This window comes from Maniola jurtina, chromosome 2, assembly GCF_905333055.1.
Source record: "Maniola jurtina chromosome 2, ilManJurt1.1, whole genome shotgun sequence".
In the NCBI taxonomy this organism is placed as follows: Eukaryota; Metazoa; Arthropoda; class Insecta; order Lepidoptera; family Nymphalidae; genus Maniola; species Maniola jurtina.
In genome coordinates, this window is record NC_060030.1 from 2,066,409 (window position 1) to 2,085,989 (window position 19,581).

General features: G+C 37.4%; 2 protein-coding genes across 16 annotated transcripts in view; one reads left to right on the forward strand and one right to left on the reverse strand.

Annotated features, from left to right (window-relative positions):
- Positions 1-6,554, forward strand: part of LOC123877318 (oxysterol-binding protein-related protein 1) — a 39,116-nt gene extending 32,562 nt beyond the window's left edge. For 6 of the 14 annotated variants that reach the window (XM_045923997.1, XM_045924013.1, XM_045924005.1 and 3 more), the window contains exons 5-10: positions 887-1,029; positions 1,562-1,762; positions 2,425-2,623; positions 2,985-3,101; positions 3,336-3,550; positions 4,405-6,553. In XM_045923997.1, coding sequence (XP_045779953.1) covers positions 887-1,029; positions 1,562-1,762; positions 2,425-2,623; positions 2,985-3,101; positions 3,336-3,550; positions 4,405-4,513 — 984 coding nt within the window. In that variant the 3' untranslated portion in view covers positions 4,514-6,553. Of the gene's footprint in view, positions 1-886; positions 1,030-1,561; positions 1,763-2,424; positions 2,624-2,984; positions 3,102-3,335; positions 3,551-4,404 lie in introns of all 14 variants that reach the window. The other 8 variants (XM_045923982.1, XM_045923988.1, XM_045923971.1 and 5 more) reach the window with 4 other exon arrangements.
- A 2,767-nt stretch (positions 6,555-9,321) lies between these two features.
- Positions 9,322-19,581, reverse strand: part of LOC123877382 (17-beta-hydroxysteroid dehydrogenase 13-like) — a 30,446-nt gene continuing 20,186 nt past the window's right edge. For both annotated transcript variants that reach the window (XM_045924107.1, XM_045924116.1), the window contains 6 exons: positions 15,343-15,502; positions 13,870-14,021; positions 13,196-13,373; positions 12,232-12,417; positions 11,283-11,465; positions 9,322-10,628 (listed from right to left, as the gene is read on the reverse strand). In XM_045924107.1, the coding sequence (XP_045780063.1) occupies positions 10,554-10,628; positions 11,283-11,465; positions 12,232-12,417; positions 13,196-13,373; positions 13,870-14,021; positions 15,343-15,502 (934 nt within the window). In that variant the 3' untranslated portion in view covers positions 9,322-10,553. The remainder of the gene's footprint in view (positions 10,629-11,282; positions 11,466-12,231; positions 12,418-13,195; positions 13,374-13,869; positions 14,022-15,342; positions 15,503-19,581) is intronic.

The window sequence follows — 19,581 nt, forward strand, 5'->3', positions numbered from 1 at the left end:
TTCTCTTAAACAGTTTCTACCCTTCGTGGTTAGATTCTGCTAAGAAGGTCATTTGAAAGGTCTGTCGATTATACCTACTTATTTGAAAGCAGTATGTAAAACTCTATTTGAATTTTAAAAATGGTATTTCTATTTTACTGAGACCAAAGTAGAATAAAGGCATAAGTTTAACCTTTAGTTCCCCCTCGTTATAAACTTTGTCGCTCGGGTAAGCGCGAGTGTGTGTAACATAAGATTCACTGGAAAACTTGACGTCAAAGCTTTTGCTGTTCCTTTGAGAACACCAGAGTATAATTTAAAATCCCCTGTGCGATATACAATATACATTATACATCGTGTTATAATATAAGTACAATGAAAGCTTCCATAGCTCAACAGTTAAAGGAGCGGACCAAAATCCGAAACGTCGTTGGTTCAAACCTCGCCCGTTGCATTATTGTTGTACGTTATACTCTGGCAACGTTTACGCTTAGTTGGACGGGAAAGGAGAATATTAGTCATGATAAACATGATTAATTTTTTTCTCTATGAATAAAGAAATGGTGAGAGAATCGAGCGGTCGAGATCTGAGAGCCCGCTGTATTTTATCCCAAAATATTTATGGCAAAAGATCAGCAACCAGGAATACGATGCAGGAAGAGAGAGATTGTAATTAATCAGTACTAGCTGACGCCCACGACTTCGTACTCGTGGATTTAGGTTTTTCAAAATTCAGTAGGAACTCTTTGATTTTCCGGGATAAACCTATGTGTTAATCTATCTTCATTCCGAATTTCAGCCAAATGCCTCAAGAAGTTTTTGTGTGAAAGGGTAACAATACACACATACACACAAAGTTTCGGCTTTATAATATTAGTGTGATGTGATAGTATTTTTCGTTTGTTAGGTATCACATCACCCCCCAGTGTCCGCCTTCCACGCCGACAGCCCTCACTTCGTCTTCCACGGCTCCGTACACCCCAAGCTCAAGTTCTGCGGCAAGAGTGTCGAGATCCAGCCCAAAGGGCACGTCACGGTGGAACTGCCCAGGTAATAATTCCCATAATATAGACCTCAATCGCGAAGTGGAACCTGGAAGTGGTCGAATCAAAAAATGGTCATATCGGGAAGTATCGGAAAGTAGCAAGAATAAACCGTTCTCATTCTGTGAGGAGACCCGTTTTCAGTAGTGGGCCGGCAATTTGGGTTGAGTAAATGAAATACCCATTGGGAAGTGGGAGTTGGTGAGATCTGATGAATATATCTTCGGAGATGGAGAACGGAACTCCTCGATGAATAGTAGTTACTAGTTATGTAATGAAGAGTAGGTAAGTAAATTGTCCGCGATCAGAGTAATAGCTTAGTAAACAGTACGTTTTTAACCAAGCATATTTTAATACATCCAGGGGCCACTAAAAATAATTGTGAAAGGAAAAAATTCCAAAAAAACAAAAACGGAATTCGAAAACCACAAACACTAAAAATATAAAAATAATTAATGTTTTTGGAGTCGATGCTGTGTTTGTGGTTATTGAAGTCGGTTTTTTATTTTTGGTTTTTTAAATTGTTCTATGAATTCCAGGTGGGGCGAAGCATATACCTGGACCAACGTGAACTGCTGTGTGCACAACGTGATCGTGGGCAAGTTGTGGATCGAGCAGTACGGCGCCATGGAGGTGACCTGCCACGGCGGCGCCGGCCTCAAGGCCAGCCTCGCCTTCAAGCCCGCCGGCTTCAACAACCGGGACTTGCACAGAGTAGACGGGTTCATCATAGACCACAAGTGAGTACATAGGTTTTATATGTATGACCTATGTACTCACATAGGTTTTCGTTAAACTTTGACTTCAGTGACTAAGTCCTTTATATTTTTATAACTAACATTATTCTGATATCGTGCATCACAAAAGCAATTGATGAGTAATTTGTTCAATGATTTAACTTCTAACTCCAGCAAGTTAATTTCTGTTATCCTTTTAACGTGTGTCGAAAATATTGTGCCCAGCACGACTCCTAGAAATTCTAATAAGGAATCATGGAATCACAACATGTGAATATCCTAATTCCATGTAAGGGATTAATAAGAAAGCTTTCATTTTCTACCTTGTCTACCTTTACGGATAATCCTATCACATCCATCGCATCGATTGCATCCTATTTAAAATGCTACGCCATTTCTATTATATTTTTAATAAAATCACATAATACAGTAATAAATTCACATAATTAAGTGTACCATATATTCTGTCTTCGTAATTATGTTACAATAAGTTGTTTAAATAAATAAACAATACAAACTCAAATACTCAATTAAAACATACATGAGGATTTGATTCGCTACACACATCAACATATTTGGCTAATTTCATTGATTTCTTTCTCTTTTCTAACCTTTGCTAACTACTCTGTGTCTTAGTAAGACGTAAAATGTTTCACCGTTTTCAGCAAAAAACGTCTCCGCTTCCTCTATGGCAAGTGGACGGAGTACATCAAGGTATGCAGCCCAGCAGCGTACGACCAGTGGGTGAAGGAACGCGGGGAAGAGTCCGGGACCCAGCAGACTCCCTCGCACACCCCCAAGAAGGTGCTCGCTAAACTCAACAGTTTCAAGGTTGGAGCTTTGAGATCCATGTCCATACAGGATGTAAGTGAATTTAAAATATTCTATGAAGTAGTAATAAGTATTGTATTTTTGTGTAAATTTTCCACAACGACATTAAAAATAGTGGGCAGCTTGATAAACTCTGGGTTTACAATAATTTATACCTTGGTTCTAATCAGGCATCATGCTTAAATGAAGGAGATTAATTTTGAGACTTATATTTTCTCATAAAAACTTCTAAGTTTGGCCATTATTAAAAATATATAAAAATTGGACTTCGAAAGAGCTTCTCTCATAACTTAAATAATATCAATCAATCAACTTCCAGCTTTCAGGAAAAACTGGGCATATCATAGTTTCCCTTGTAATTTGAATTATTTGATATCTTCATTATTCTCTCCAGAACGACGAGGCTGAAAATTCTGAAGATGTACCGAAACCTGATGAATCCTATAACATTGATATTCCCGGCTCAGTCACGCTCTGGGAAGCACGGCCGAGGCCCAGCAACAGTGCACAGGTAATTTGAGAAAGTGGAACCATCACAGGTACTCTTTCAGTACATTATGATATTATACCTAACCTATAACCCTAGTTTTTTTCTAGATTTAAACAATTCCTCACAAATCCATGCTCTGCGTGGATTTAGATTTTTTACAAGCTTTCATTTATTTTCATGCTCCTTGTCTAGCAGTGTGTAGCGTAAAAACAGCTCCATAGGAACAAAATGTCGCTCAATTAATTTTTTCTCCAGTATTACCAATTCACCGAATTCGCCATGTCCCTGAACGAGATGGAAAGGGACATGAAGGGCCAGCTGTGCCCCACCGACAGCCGCCTGCGGCCCGACATCCGCCTGCTGGAGCAGGGCGACATCGATGGAGCGGCTGCCGAGAAGACCAGACTCGAGGAGAAGCAGCGAGCCGCGAGGAAGATGTTCAAGAAGAGTGTTGATGGATTCCAGCCACGGTATGTTATTTTTCCAAGCTCATTATTAGGTTTTTGTATCCAAAGGGTACAAACGGGATCCTATAAGGTACTAAGCGTCCACTATCCATTCATCTGTCTGTCAGCGGGCTCTATCTCATGAACTGTAGTAGAAAGTTGAATTTTGCACAGGGTGTTGCCCCTTCAACAACAAAATCCACCCTCCTTTTTCTACAATCGCATCGCATGCCATCGCAAGCTATTTCACCCTCACCACCTGGGTGCCTGGTGCACTTCGACCACCCGTTGTGCCAGATCATTTTTACCACGCACATGCAAACTGTCATCAACTCCTTTTTGCGGCGTTTCCATTAGATTACAACTTGGGGTTAATCAAGGGGCGGACCAGCAATTTTCTGAAAGGCCGGCAACGCATTGGCGGTTCCTCTGGTACTGCAAATGTTCATGGGTGGCAGTAGGTAATCACATAACATCAGGTGCCCGCCTGCTTGTTTGCTCGCTATTTTTATCTAAAAACCCCCTTCTTGTGTGAGTCTGACTCGCAATTTACCGTTTTTTAACGTGACAACGTCTTATAATTCGATAGAGCCGGCTGCGCGCACGAAAAAACATGACTCATGCGGCGTTACCTCGCTCTGAGGCGTTCCATGTAAGGCTTGAAGTGCAAGCGAGAGCACGGAACGAGCGACAAAGAAGCACAATCGGCCTTTGTTGTCACGTGCAACTATCGTCAGTAAACCGACTTTACAGACAACCAATTTTTTTTGCAAACGTTTGTCCCGGCTAACGGCATGATCTGCTTTCCTGCTAAGCCTCTTCCAGTTAGCATGGTCTATTGGTTCTTCCTCCGATAACCGATGGTCTTTCTGTTCCAGATGGTTCAGTCAAGGTACCAACCCGTATACGAAGCAGGAGGACTGGCTCTACAATGGCGGCTATTGGGACCGCAACTACCAGCATTTAAAAGACGTTGATATATTTTAATGCTTCCCTATAGGTCTGTGTATTTTACGACGCTAATATTATGATAAGCCTGAAACAAACAATGCGCGTGGTGGAAACTACATAGTTGAACGGACTACGTAGTACACAGAACGCGCGTGTACTCGTGCACGGTTTGTATGAAGATCACCCAACACTAGCCCGTGTCCGTCAATATTGCGCGTCTTGTTTGTCTCAGCCTCAATCAGAATTATGTATTCTATTATAATTAGCCCCAAAATTAACAAAACAATATTTGTGATTCTTGGAAAAAAGGGGAATGCCCAAGTTTAAATAAATTATATTTTTAAAATTAAAGTATTTTGACAGAATTATATTTGAATTTAATGTAATGAAAATGTTGTTTTTTATTGAGTAAAATACATACTTAAGTAATTTATTTATTTATATCTAAGCGAATTATGCACGCTTGAACGAGTGTGCACTATTTAGAAATTTAAGTTATTAAACGCCAAATAATTTATTTATTTATCTACTCATTAGTTGCTTAGCAACAGAGGTACGGTCCAACCGTTAATAATTGTATTTGTTTTACCTATCATAAGAATTTTAAAGTTAAGAAATATATTTAGATATACTTAAATATAGGTACCTTCCTAACTTAAAGAAACTGATAAGTACCTACGCTACTTACTTTTATTTAAAAGTTATCTATTTGAATAATTTAAAAAATAATAAGAATATTACTTACTTAACTATATTTATTTTCTTACAAAGCTCTAGCAGAAGATTATATTGTATTGTATGGTAAATGCACAAATTAAAAGCAAAGTCAAGAATTACGAATTTCAAAAACACACGTACCTTCGTAAGTTATAAAATTTTATAAAAGAAAGACCTATTCATTAATATTTTGCAGGGTTATTCTTAAAATACAAACCAAACACTTTTGAAGATTTATATATAAAAAATCGAAAATATGTACAAGTCTAAATCTTTACTAAGTATCACAGTATGATAAATTACCTTTTGATTTTTAATTCTTTTAAATATAATATGTGAGAACAGTGCACTAAAAAAGTCGAATTTCAGGTTACTTACCTCAAAAAGCACCTTTAAATAATAGTTTCTACCCAGTATTTTTTTTTTTAAATAAAATAGTTAATTTTTAATAAACTTGTATTTTAGCGATCTTTTTATTTTTGAAAAACGGTCATCTTTTTAAATGATTGATCATTTTTTTCAATGACTAAGCTTAAATAATGCCATTTAAAAATAACCCTGTATAAAATATGTAGAATTTTAACTTCCTGCTAGATTTTACATTAAATAAAATACCATTCAATACCTACTGCACAACACTTTTAGAAAAAATATTATTAGATTACATATTATTATGAAAAATTAAGATATTATTCATATTATACCTATATTTATAGTTGGCTAAATGTACAGACTGGTTTTTAAAATATTAAGTAGGTACCTACCTAAATTGTCTTCTAGTCCGAAACTGTTGATTTAGCAGATTTTTTATCTAATGGCGCTTCCACAACAATAAAAGTTTGCATTGAGTGTCGCCGCCACCGCGCCGCCGCGCCGCAGGTAATATTATGGCCGCAAATTCGATTTTTTTTTCTAATAATATCTACTACTCATAATAGGTGTAAATTTGAAAGTATTTTTGTTTATTGGTTTGTCCTTCAATCACGTTGCAACGAAGCAATGGATTAAACTCATTTTTTACACTGGTACAGTTAAAGACCTGAAAAACGTTGGCCACTTACTTACCTACTCATGTGCTTTAAATAGTTTTTTTAAACGCTAAAGAGCGTCCAACAAGTCCAACAAGACGTGACAATAAAATTAGATGCCGACAAAACCACGGCAACTTTTTACTGTCGTGGACGCGTCTTTATAGGTAGTTAATTTTGTTTCGCATTTTAAACATTGTACCTAGGTGAAATTTGTTATTACTTAATTATTAATTTATCACTACGACCCACCAGGGCTCACTGGGGAAACCGCAAGGTTTTTAGGTTGGTTCTATCAATTAGTACAAATTATTTCCATCTTCATTATAGTTCTTTCATTCTAAAGCTTGTTGTAAAAAATTTCTTGTCATCCTTGTACATGTCCTCAATATTTAATGCCTCAATGAACCTCCCTCAGTTATCAATTATTTTTGGTTCATGCAATTTTAGCGCACACAAATGTTTAAGTTTTTGCCAGCGCAGTTTAAGGGATTTAAGGGGAAAAAATGGAAATAAGTTGTCAAGTTCAGTGGATTATCTTGCTTTATTTTCAACCACGGTCTATTTATGAATGTAACGTTTTACCATGTACCCTCCAGCGAGAGCTGGTGGCGAGTGCACGTACATACTATTGTACATACTCATAGCTATTTTTGCATGATTAAAATAGAGGTGTTCACACAAAGCACAGCATCCTTGCGAGGATTTGCTTCGTCCTGCCGGATAAGGGTGCGTTTCCATTGGAGTGGAGCGAAGCGGAGCCGTGTTCAATACACCAATCAGGTTATATGACGTGATAATTTTATCACGTCGTATCTTATTATTCTAATTTGAAGTCACACGTCTCTGCTCAGCTCAGCTCCTTTTCATTGAAAACGCACTCTAACCCAAGCAAAAGTCTTGCGCGGCCATATGCACGCGCTTCAACCGAGGCAACACTCGTTTCTGGCGCGCCGGTTGACACGCTTAGTGTGAACACAGCTTAATGTGGAATATCAAAAGAATGGAGTTCGAAATATTAGAGGTGAATGTGACATAGAAAAATCGTTGAAGGTGTTTGTATGGAAAACATTGTCCTTAGGGCTTGTGAATATTATTGTAATGAAAATTATCCCTTGAAATGTATACCCGAAATAAATAGGACGCCAAATAGATCTAGAGTTTTATTTGCATTTATACCTACGATAAACCTACCTTACGATATTTTCTCGCGAATAACCGATAGGCGTCCACGGACATTTGATTTCTAATTAGTTTATGATAACAGGCTACCGCTATAATTTTGACAGCTACATAATATGAAAGCTTCTTTCTATCGTTCTAAAAGTGTTCTTTCCAAAAGAAAAATCATGCCTAAGTACCTACTATCATGGCGTGCGCCGTGTAGGCAAACATAAGAATTTAAATAAAATAACAATTATATTCAATCATTTATTTTTATTTTCTTCACTTCACAACCCTTATATAAATAATATCACTTAATTCTTTATTAATGCATAATAAAAAATATATAAAAATTACAAAAGGTTAGGTCATTTTCTTAGATCATTATCAAGAATTAATCATGGGTAAGGTTCTTCGGTTTAAAAAAGACGTCATAAAATTTCTAATTACAATGCGGTCTGTCGCATTAATTTGTCGGAAGAGAAGAGAATCGAATGTGAAATTGAATGGTGAATTAAACATAGTCATGATTTAGAGCTGCAAAGCACACAAGAGGCGCAAAGGCATATTTTTTCAGTAGGTACCTACTAAAAATTCGACGTCAGTAACTTAATAACTTATTATGACGCCACTTCCATTTTCAGTATTAAAAAGTTCGATTCTGACGCCTTTAGCGTTCTTCTCGTCAACGATTTATTCCTATTGTCAAACCAATTTAGTTCGATACCTCAGTTTCAAAGTGTGACAAAACTGAAATTGGAAAAACTTTTAGTTCCAAACTAACTAGGTACTTATTTATAACATGAAAAACTTGAAAAACTTCTGTATGTCATCACTAAATATGTATATTTTTTTCAACCCCATTATTATTAATTATTTAAGACGTGCCTAAGAGCAATCATATTTCTAGATTTATTTTTTAATTTCACATTAATTAGAGTATCTACCTGACGAAAAATATAGGTACTCAATTACATTTCTGATTATCTCATAGGAACCTTTTTCTAAATTGTTACAGTTTGGAACTAAAGTTTCGAGATTTACGTAGGTACCTACTTACTTCAGTTAAAATTGTAATATAAAATACTGTTTTAAAATAATTTTAGAATTTAAATGTTCGATAGTAGCACATAATGAATAAGGAAATACGCTCCTGAGTATGGCCGAATAACCATTTCCTTATATTAAAATTATGCTTAGTCATCAAAACTCAATGTCAGTGAGAACCTAAGTATACAAAACAAAATAAAATAGGTAAGTATGCATTTAAAAATCTTTTGTTTTTGAAAAAAAAATGCTTCACGTAATTGACTTCCTAGTTAAAATGACCTATCAATGGCACTTTAAACTGAACAAAAGCACTTATTACAGCAGAAAAGTATACATAATTATCTATAATACAGTCAGTATAAAAAATACAGGCACAAGATAAATGTATACATGTACAAAAATAACAAAATTAATAACCGTTGTTCATATTGCAACGAATTGTAACAGCAGACACTAGGTAGGGTTGGGCTGTATTGCAACATTATATATATTAGTATTATGGCATGACGATCGGCTTGGGGTGCCTCTCCACTAGAGCGAAACGGAGTGGAGCAGAGAAAAATTAGCAGGCCAATAGTGTTATTGATAGATGAAAGATTTCTTCTTTTTGGACAAGGTGTATATAGGGCATGATCGGCCTCAATACACGTGTTACTTATTTACATCACTTCTGTATACCTAATTTGATTGGTCTCCCAAACACGTATCCGCTTCACTCCGGTTGAGTGAACAGCTACCTTAATTAAGATTTTCATTGTAACAGCTCGAGCTAACGATAGGCTATTTGGTCTAGTGGTAGAAGTACGGAATTAGTCACATTATTTGTTTATTAAAAAATATTTAAAAGATTTCATATAAAAATCATAATATTATATGCTGATATAATAACCCTTTGTTATAACATAAAAAATATTACAATATCATCAACGGTTATTTTTCTCTATCACCCTTATTTATTACCAAGCTTTAGTTAAATCTACCTACTTACCAAATAATACTTATCTAATTAATTATTATTTAAACCTTATCCTAGTTACATGTCATAAAAAATTCGTTAACGTTCTATTTACAATTTTCGAGATCCTAACATTTCTCTAATTTTTAAGGAATTTCGAGAAATGTTAGACTAAATAGTTATGAATGTTGGTTAAGTAAGAATATCAAGGTTAAAAAGAGCAAATAATATTTACAAATCCTACATCAAAATGATTACTCAACTATTTAATTTTAGTAATCAAATCACAGTTGACAATATAAACAAAAGACATACAACAAAAATATCGCTGTTGAAATATTTGAAATTTTTCAAAATATAGTAGGTATTTCTAATTTTATTCCTCTTATCCGTATACTTTTCCTATCTAAAATACAGACGCCATCAATAACATAGAAAAAGTCTAACTAATTGTACTACAATTTCCTGTTATAATGATGTTGACTGTACCATCTTGGTTTAGCAATCATACAGTGAAGAAACGCAACCATAGCAGCCCGGCTAGCATGTGCAGTAGATAAAAATTATCCCCCGATTATATCCACTGATTTCTATGACATCAGTGGCTAGCCGGGTTGTTAGGTGTTTGCTTAGTCTTATGGAAAAGGCATAAACCAAACAAACACCGTTATAGAAGCCGGAGTAGGGGCAGTCTTTGGCGAAGGCAAGCCGAGATTACTATACAAATTTGTTTTATCTTATTATAAGATAGGATTACGCTTGAACAATCATACCTGAGAAACAAAACAATGATGAGGTCTAAATTGGAGCGCGCCTAGAATATGCCTATTGCTTTGAAGGTATTCAAGCTATACTTGCAGTTATTATACTTGGCATGAAACACGGACTTTGAAGGGCATTCCACCCCTTAGCGGTTCGTATCAGAAACATTACGCTTAATTAACTATTCCTATGCGTAAATCAAGATGCGCGACCGCAAACGAACCAGACCGATCAACCCTCGCTGGGTCTCTGTGTTTTATTCTGTTCAGATTTCTACGTTTCATGTCAGAATTGTATGATTGCTAAATTGTGTCCCATGAACATACTTGGTCCCTGGAATTTTGGTAACTAAGGCATATCAGTCAGGCAAATCGTGGTTATAACCTCGATGAAGAAGACGTTACTGCGCCTCCAGACCCGAGTCCAGGAAGTCTTTGATGTGAAGAGGAACGGATCGTGGGAAAACTCGGAACATCTGGAAAAGAGTTTAAACGTTAGCGTCAAGTAAAAAGGCCTTCAGACGACATTGGTGGGAATGTATCTGCGCATATATCTAGTAAGAATATAATAGGTATTAGATGATACCCGCGACTTCACCCGCATTTCTTTGATTTAACCGAATAAAAAGTAGCACTGGTATGTGTTAATCAGGGTACAGTACAACCAAATTAATAATGCGCATAGAAATCTTCGTCACTGTTCGGCAACGGTCGTATTCCCCGAGCGTCAGAAGACGATATTTATATAGAGTGGTAAAGTGCATTTTTTAGGGCATTGTTTAGGGCTCTTAAGATTCAATGATTCGGGTGTTTCTGGGAATACGACAATTAGCGAAGATCTGCATGTATAAGCTATCTCAATTGCAAATTTCGGTTAAATCCATCCAGTAATTTTTGCGTGAAAGAGTAAACAGATATACACACACACACACAAAAACACACACACACAAAAACACACACACACACACACACACACACACACACACACACACACACACACATAAAGGTTGACCGTCGAAACGATGCACAGACGCTCCAAGATGCTACTTTTATGTCCGTCCACTGTGGGGTAAAATTGGCACAATTGGGTGTAACTTGATGAGCCACCCACAATCTTTGCAAGATCCTACCTGGTTAATGTAATAAAGGGAGCTGGGTATGGTGATCTCGTGGTACTCGCGGCGCACGGCGTCCACGATGTGCTCCACCGCCTCCTGCGGCGACAGGATCTTCATCAGCGACGGGAACTTGATCTTGGGGTTCTTGCACAGCCCGGTGTCCACGATGTATGGGCAGATACACGTTAGCTTGATCTGGAAGAAATTTTTCAGATAAGTCAAAGAGAAAGAGGTACCCCTGTCACTCCTTTTCGAATTTATGACAAACATCTGAGAATAAAGGCGTTATGGGGTTCAGAATATTATGATTTCAGATTCGATTTGTAGGTATACCTATATATATATTTTTTTTAATTCAGTGTCTTAGTTATTTAAGAGGAATGAGCGACATCATAAACTCAAGAGAGTTTCAGGATGTCAAATGGAAACCTACAACTAGTATTTGGTTAAATATAGAATTTAAAAAAAATTAGAATACTTGGAATACTTATTCCTCAAGTGCCATATAAAGCCCAGAGATCATTTAATTACTATACAATATCTATCATCAAATCCTACAGATAAATAACATTCAAATAGCAATACAAGCATTCCTACATTGTCAAATCCTTGGTACTAAAAAAAATTCTGGAGTGAACCCCAGAAAAAATGTTTGGCAGGATTTTTTTCCCGCAGCAGTCTTTAAAATTTTATACCAGGCCCATTCTCCTCATCTATGAAGATCCTACAGGTCATGTATGAAAATCCTACAGGTCATTTATGAAGGTCCTTCTTCTTCTTCTTTCTTAGCCTTTGTTAATCCATTGTTGGACATAGGCCTCCTCACGTGCACGCCATTCCTCTCGGTGTTGTGCGAGCCTCCTCCAAGTCTTTCCCGCCAGCTTGGTAATGTCGTCTGACCAACGGGAGGGCTGTCTTCCAAAGAAAGAATGCTGCTTTGAGCCTAGCAGTAAATACTCACCCCACTGAAATTCCTAGGATCTTCCCTCAGCTCCTCATGTACGGCTTCCATCATTCCTCGGACGGCGAACTTCGTGCCACAGTACGGGACCAGGTTGCGGAGACCGATGACGCCGGCCATGGACGACATTGCTACTATGTGCCCGTGGTTCCTTTCCATCATCGCAGGAAGGAAGGCTTGTAGCATCTGTAGAAAAAGCGTACGAGTTTTAGCTCAGTGATTGCAATATAAGCTTCCTGCAAAAGTTTTAAATATGTTGTAGTGATTAGAATAGAATAGATTTTTAAATTTTTACAAGTGCTTTTGGATCGTCAAAATAATTTACCACTTAAATAAAAGTAACCGACTTTTAAAAACCCAATCTTTGTTCTGTTATACTATGAATATTAATCATACATATTTAGTAACTAATACATAATCCTTGCAAGAAAAATTTACACAAAACATTAAAAATATATTTTGAATCGTTCCTAATTCTCACATAACTGGGAAAGGAAATGGCTTTCAGGAAATAACCTTAAATTTTATTGGTTAGGTCATATTATCCGCACTGATCTTGACATTGAGTTTTGCGAGCCAATCCTTTTACGTATCCTGACCGCCATTTAGATGTTAGCTTAGAAAGAACACTAATCCAAAGATGTGCAAGGCAGTTGACCTTAAAGTCAACTAGTCTTCAAAAAGGGTTTGCAACGTATGACAAGTTTTTCACCAAGATCTTCACCTTGCCACCGATTCTTGCGTATCTCGTTTGCTATCTCCTTCGTAGCTAAGAAAGGAAACTTGGAGATACGTACCCAAAGATGTACAAGGCTGCAGTTGATCTCAAATTTGACCCATATTTTCTTCTCGCTCTTCTTGAGCTAGAGCTTAAGATATCACTCCAAAATCGCCACCACGCTAACCACTTATTCCTGTCTGTTACCTCGATAGTAACTTAGTAAGGTAACTTGAAGATACTCACCCAAAGATGAGCAAGGCAGTTGACTTCGAAGGCGACACGTATTTCCTTTTCGCTGGTCTGCAGCAAGGGTTTACAAGGCATGACTCCGGCATTGTTCACCAAGATCGTCACCTCGCCAACCTCCTTGCGAATCTTGTCCGCCATTTCGTTGATAGCTTCCCGGCTTGTAACGTCACATCTGTGAACAAATTATTCTTACTGCGTTTTTTGTTCAAAAAAACAATTCAACAAAATTACAACCTTAGTTCAATGATCTGTTTGTCCCAGACACCCTTTAGGAAATAATTTGTAAACTTCAATTTAATTTTAAATGTAATTTAAATATTATATTATTGTGTATGCTACGCTCCCGTGGAGAAGACAAAATCATAAATACCCAGAAGAATGTTCAAATGCCATCGCTTTTTTTCGGGGAAATAAAACATTCTAAAATCATCAACAATACCGAATACAAACTATACTTACCAGGGTAAAAATGTACAACCGTAGGGATTTTTTTCCAGCAAAGAAAAAAGACGCTCTCCAGCATGATGGACCGACGACATAAAGCGGCTGGCGGGAAGTGGCTGGATGAGTAAGGACCGGGACGGCTGGCACTCTTTAGGGAAAGCCTATGTCCAACAGTGGACGTTCACAGGCTGATGATGATCATTAAAGAAATATATCTAACTTACATGTAGCTATGCGCCTTCCCCTTGCTCTCCTTGATGATGTCGACAGTCTCCTGGTTGCCGCTCAGGTTGATGTCCACGCAAACAATGATGCTGCCGAGCTTGGCGAACCGCAACGCCATTTCCCGTCCCATACCGTGGCCAGCGCCTGTGATCTGAAAATCAAAATTAATCCATTTTAATCTAGAATATAGCTACTGCACTTCAAGCTTTCCCTTCGGAACATATAGGCGATCTGTTAGACCACCTTTTTTAAAACAGACTAGCGCTTGGCTGCATTCAGACCTGCTAGCAAGTGATGATGCAGCCTAAGATGGAGCGCGCTTGCCTAGAAGTTGCCTATTCAATATTCACTCTTGACTTAAAGGTACCCATATTAAAAATACTTAATATCTTACACTTATTACCTTACTTATTACCTTATATTTACTATCGCGGTTGGTCTTTGGCGCTAGAATTCAACAGTTACATATTGCCGTTATGGCGAGAGTGGACGTATATGGTCACCATGGTCTTGCATGTGCCAAAAATACTTACCGGTCGTTTCTCTCGTCACGCTTCCTTGAACGGAATCATCTGTCTTTTGTCACGGTGCCTGCTGTATTAGAACACGTATCCGTGGCAGGCTATACCAAGTTCGTGTTCATGAGTATATTAAATATTTGAATAATATGTTGTGCCTAGATAAATAAAAATTAGCGAAGGCACATTTTTGACATTGAAATTATGCCTTTAGATTATTCATCTTCCTTGTTCCTGAGTAACATTTGGGTACTCAAGATTAAGAAGCCTAATACATTATTTATAAAGTAGATCTCGTATTAGGTAGGTAGGTACTTATATTATTATGCGAAAAGATAAACACGTCTAAAAATCATGGCCATCCCAAATATCGTATTGAGGTCACTAATGGAACGTGTCGAATAATTCAGATAAAAGCAATTTAAATATCTACTTCACAAGTACTTTAAAAAAGTTAAAACCCTGCAGTTTGCGCGTCGTTTGCACTGCATCATATCTGGGCGTTTATTATAATAGGTATTTAGTTCTAACAAATTACCCAAACCTCTGGAAACGCGAGTGAAAAACTCGCGTTTCCAGAGGTTTGGGTTGATTCCGTTGGACATATTGTATTTGTTTCATTTACGTAAACGATTTCGTGGAATTTTATGGCGCTTAAGAGTCGCTGCTGAAACTCAGCTCTGTATGGTCTTGTGTTTGTACCCCTGTACAAACACAAGACCATTATAACACAAGAGACAAGAGAGGTACAACATTAAACTAAACTGATAAGATCTCTTTAGGTAAAACTAGTAAGGCCTGTGTGGCTAAAATCCATAAATTTTTTGATCTATTCAGTGATATGCCACTCATTATGGTATGCTCAACATGGTGCGAAGTGCAAGCAACAAACACCTTCGCATTTATAATATACTCGTAAGCATGGATGTTTAGTTAGTTAATGTAGCTACTTACAAGCACAATTTCTCCTTTAACGCTCTTGGGTTCGGGGGGCACGAAGAACTTGTAGATGCAGTGGAACCAGGTCGCGTACATCTTGACGATGAGCACCAGGATCTCCACGGTCATCATCACCCCCTGGTAGATCTTCATGCCGATGCCTTGCTCGTCAGTCCTGGAAATAAAACATTGTTTTAAACAGATCCATCTAGTAGAAAATTACTAGTGAACTCTAGTTTAATTTAACAATCAACAGTTTTTACTTTTACATGCCCCCGGCTGAGGTTCTCTTTATAACAGTAAAGTTTAATTAAGTTTTGTAAACAGTCGAGGGTTTTTTTGAGTAGGTAGGGACCGTGGTAGAACGTAACCAGCGGGTTGCGAAGCTGAAGTGGCAATGGACAGGGCACATAGTTCGAAACACCGATACTCGTTGGGGACCCAAGGTGATACATTGGAGACCGGAAAACGCACCCTATTAAGGGCCGATTTCACCAACATCAATTAGTGACGTTTAATCGAGGAATAAATTGGGCGTGATGACAGTTTTCGCACTGAAATCCTACCAAAATATTATATCAAATTTACTCTCGGATAGGATTAAATTATTTTACGTTGGTGAAATCGGCCCTAAATAGATGGAAAGACGACATCAAACGAGTCGCAAATAGCTGCTAGATTCAGAGACCGTAGCGTGTGGAAGTCCCTATAGTGTCCCGCAGGCCGATTCAGAACCCTTCGATAACATAATTGTCGATCGATTCGGCAAGTTGTCGTTCGATAAATTGTATTTTCAATTCAGAATAACCGAATCGACAGTGAAATTGTCGAATCCGAAACCGAATCGAACAGACGTAGATATCGTTCGATTACAACTATCAAACGCTATTCACAACAACCTAACCGAATAATATTTGTCGAACGTCCGATAATTTTTTATGTTTACTTATCGAAAGCTATAGGGCATTCGATATCTTTTTGTTCACCTAGTTTCGTACCATCGTACAAGAAACAACAGTTTTGAGACTTTGTAATTTAATATTATTTGTTGTTATAGCGGCAAGAAATACACATTTTGTGAAAATTTCAACTCTCTACCTATTACGCTACACGAGATACAGCCCGCTGACAGACAGACGGACAGCGGAGTCTTAGTAATAGGGTCCCGTTGGTGCCCTTCGGGTACAAAACCCTAAAACCAGCGGACAAAAATCACAACACCGAGCTTAAAAAAGCTAGAACCCAGAGCCGTAAAACCAGTTAATAAAAAAAAAAACAAACTTGCCATTGATTGACAGACGTAATTGATGTTTGACATTTGTGTGTATTTACGAGGATAGCTTTAATAAAACTTCACTAGTACATTTCGATGTTTTTCTCTCGAAATCAATAATTTAATAAGCTATCATTTTAAGTAATGACTTAAATTATCTTCAAGATGAATAAAAGTTATTTTTTTATGTTTAACTTGAATTTAAAAACAAGTAAAATTTTGGTAACATAACATACTTTATAAATGCACATGTAATCGCAATGTTTCTTATCGAAAACGCTATCGTAATCGAAATCGAATCGAATCCTTTTGTCGAACGTTCTGAATTGCACGATAAAATTTGTTCGATTCGAGATCGATACCGAATCGAATCGATTCGTTATGTTATCGAAGTGTTCTGAATCGCCCTGGGTCACATTAACGGCCGACAACGCGATGGTCAACGGCGTTTATTTATTTATTTATTTATTCAAAGGTACACACAACAGGTTGTAACTAAAAATGGTCCAAACATAAAAACAATAGATCCTAATCTAAGTGACAACCCCTAATAGGTGTACACAGCAATACTATACCTAAATAAAATATACATTACACAAGATATACACAGAATTTTTAACATGAAGGCTTAATAAAAATTTACAATAATATTTCCAATATAAAGTGGTTACTACATGATATTAAGTAATTTCCCGTTAAATGTAGATGTAGCTACGATCAACGTACAACAGCATTCAGAAATCACAATGCCGTTCGGCGTTAGACGATTTTAACCCCAATTAAATCGGCATTAGACGTTAACCGTTCAAGTGTGGCTACTCAGTTTAACGGTTGATTATCGCGATAATTATAGCGTTGTTGGGCATTTACGTCAACCTTAATTTAGCCGCAACATAACAAGAGATATATATTCAGCAAAGAACTGTGCTATAAAGTAGTAGGTACAGCACATGTAATAAGTTAGTAGCTACGAGTAGATATACCTGTATGACAAATGAATAATAGAACATGAAATGTAATAATACGGTCGTTTGGAAACAGGCCCCGCACAAACTGGTTGATTCATGGCAATTTACTGCTATTACATGAGGCAGCGCCTGATTGACGGATAACACGAGGATAGCGAAACTGCTAGTTCTAAGCCTAGCCATTTGCAAATAAAACGTGTTATGGAATATCTGGATTACTACATGATGCCCGCAACTACTAGATTTTACTAGATGAAGTTCGCGTGGCTTTGACGTCCTCCCTGGCTCAGTGGTAAGCGCTGTGGTCTTATTAGTGTGAGGTCCCGGGTTCGATTCCCGGCACGGGTTTGGAATTTTATAATTTCTAAATCTCTGGTCTGGTCTGGTGGAAGGCTTTAGCTGTGGCTAGTCAGCCAGTAGGGTATCAACGCTTTTTACACGACTGTCCAAAAAAAGGAGTGTAATGTTTAAAGGGTTCATGTACTTATGTAGATACCTGTATCTATAATAGGTGAGTTTCTTTGTTCCACCATAACTTCTAAATGCCTGAACAGATTTAGATGTATAGGGTATCGTTAGAATACATAAATCACCCCGAGTGACCCTGGCAGTAAATTTTTTGAAAAAAAAAAAATTCAATATGGCAGAGCTGTCGTGTTTTTAGTTGTTATTACTTATTAGAGGATGCCCACGACTTCGTCTGCGTGGATGTAGGTTTTTGAAGATCCCGTGGGAACTGTTTGGTTTTTCGGGATAAAAAGTTGTCTATGTCAATAACATGGACGCAAGCTACCTCGGTACCCATACAAATCAGTTGAGCGGATGGGTCTTTAGGAATCCCGTGGGAACTCTTAGATTTTCCGCGATAAATAGCCTATCTATGTCTGTCCCCGGGATGTAAGCTAACTCTGTACCAAATTTCGTCAGAATCGATTAAAATGTTGGGCCGTGAAAAGGTAGCAGACACTTTCGCATTTATAATATTAGTATGGATATATAGTATGGATCTACTTCTTTCCTACATAATAATATAGCAAGTACATCTACGCGTAGTGGGTGCTAAATATTCTGCATGACTATGTAATTGCTCCTGCAGGTAGGTTTGCGGTTTCCTGCGGTAACGCATCAGCGACCTGCGTGCGATCAAGGTCGCAAGGTTTCGCCAGCTTATCTATACTAATATTATAAAGAGGAAACCTTTGTATTTTTGTATGTTTGTATTGAATAGGCTCAAAAACTACTGGACCGATTTCAAAATTTCTTTTACCATTACTTAGAGGGATTCTTCCGAATCCGTATAGGCTATATTTTATCCCGGAACACCCGTGCTAAGCCGGGGCGGGTCGCTAGTGTATTGATACAGCTAAACATGTAATTATATTGTTCTACTTGATCTTTTTATCACGACTTAGCTTGTTGGTTTGTGGTAGTTGATATCCTATCAACGTAGGTATCTATTCTTTATAGGCTTACAAGTTTTCCACTTCTTTTTATCATACTTGATAGCTGGTTGACTTTGCATTTTTAACCCCCGACCCAAAAAAAAGAGTGTGATAAGTTTGACGTGTGTATCTGTGTAGATGACTGTGGCATCGTAGCTCCTAAACTAATGAACCGATTTTAATTTAGTTTTTTTTAAAGGTGGCTTGATCGAAAGTGTTCTTAGCTATAAACCAAGAAAATTGGTTCAGCCGTTTGAAAGTTATCAGCTTTTTTCTAGTTACTGTAACCTTCGCTTGTCGGGGGTGTTATAAATTTTTAATTTACACTTGTATCATGACTTAGCTTGTTGGTTTGGTTGGTTTGTGATAGTTGATACCCTATCTACGTAGGTATCTATTCTTTATAGGGTTACAATTTTTCCATTTCTTTTTATCATACTTGATAGCTGGTTGACTTTGCATTTTGTTGTTTGACATTGTTTGGTTCTCGATAAACGCATGATAAAGATATCCTATCGGTTAACTACTTTGTTTTCCGTAGATTTATTTTTAATGAGATAGGAAATAATCA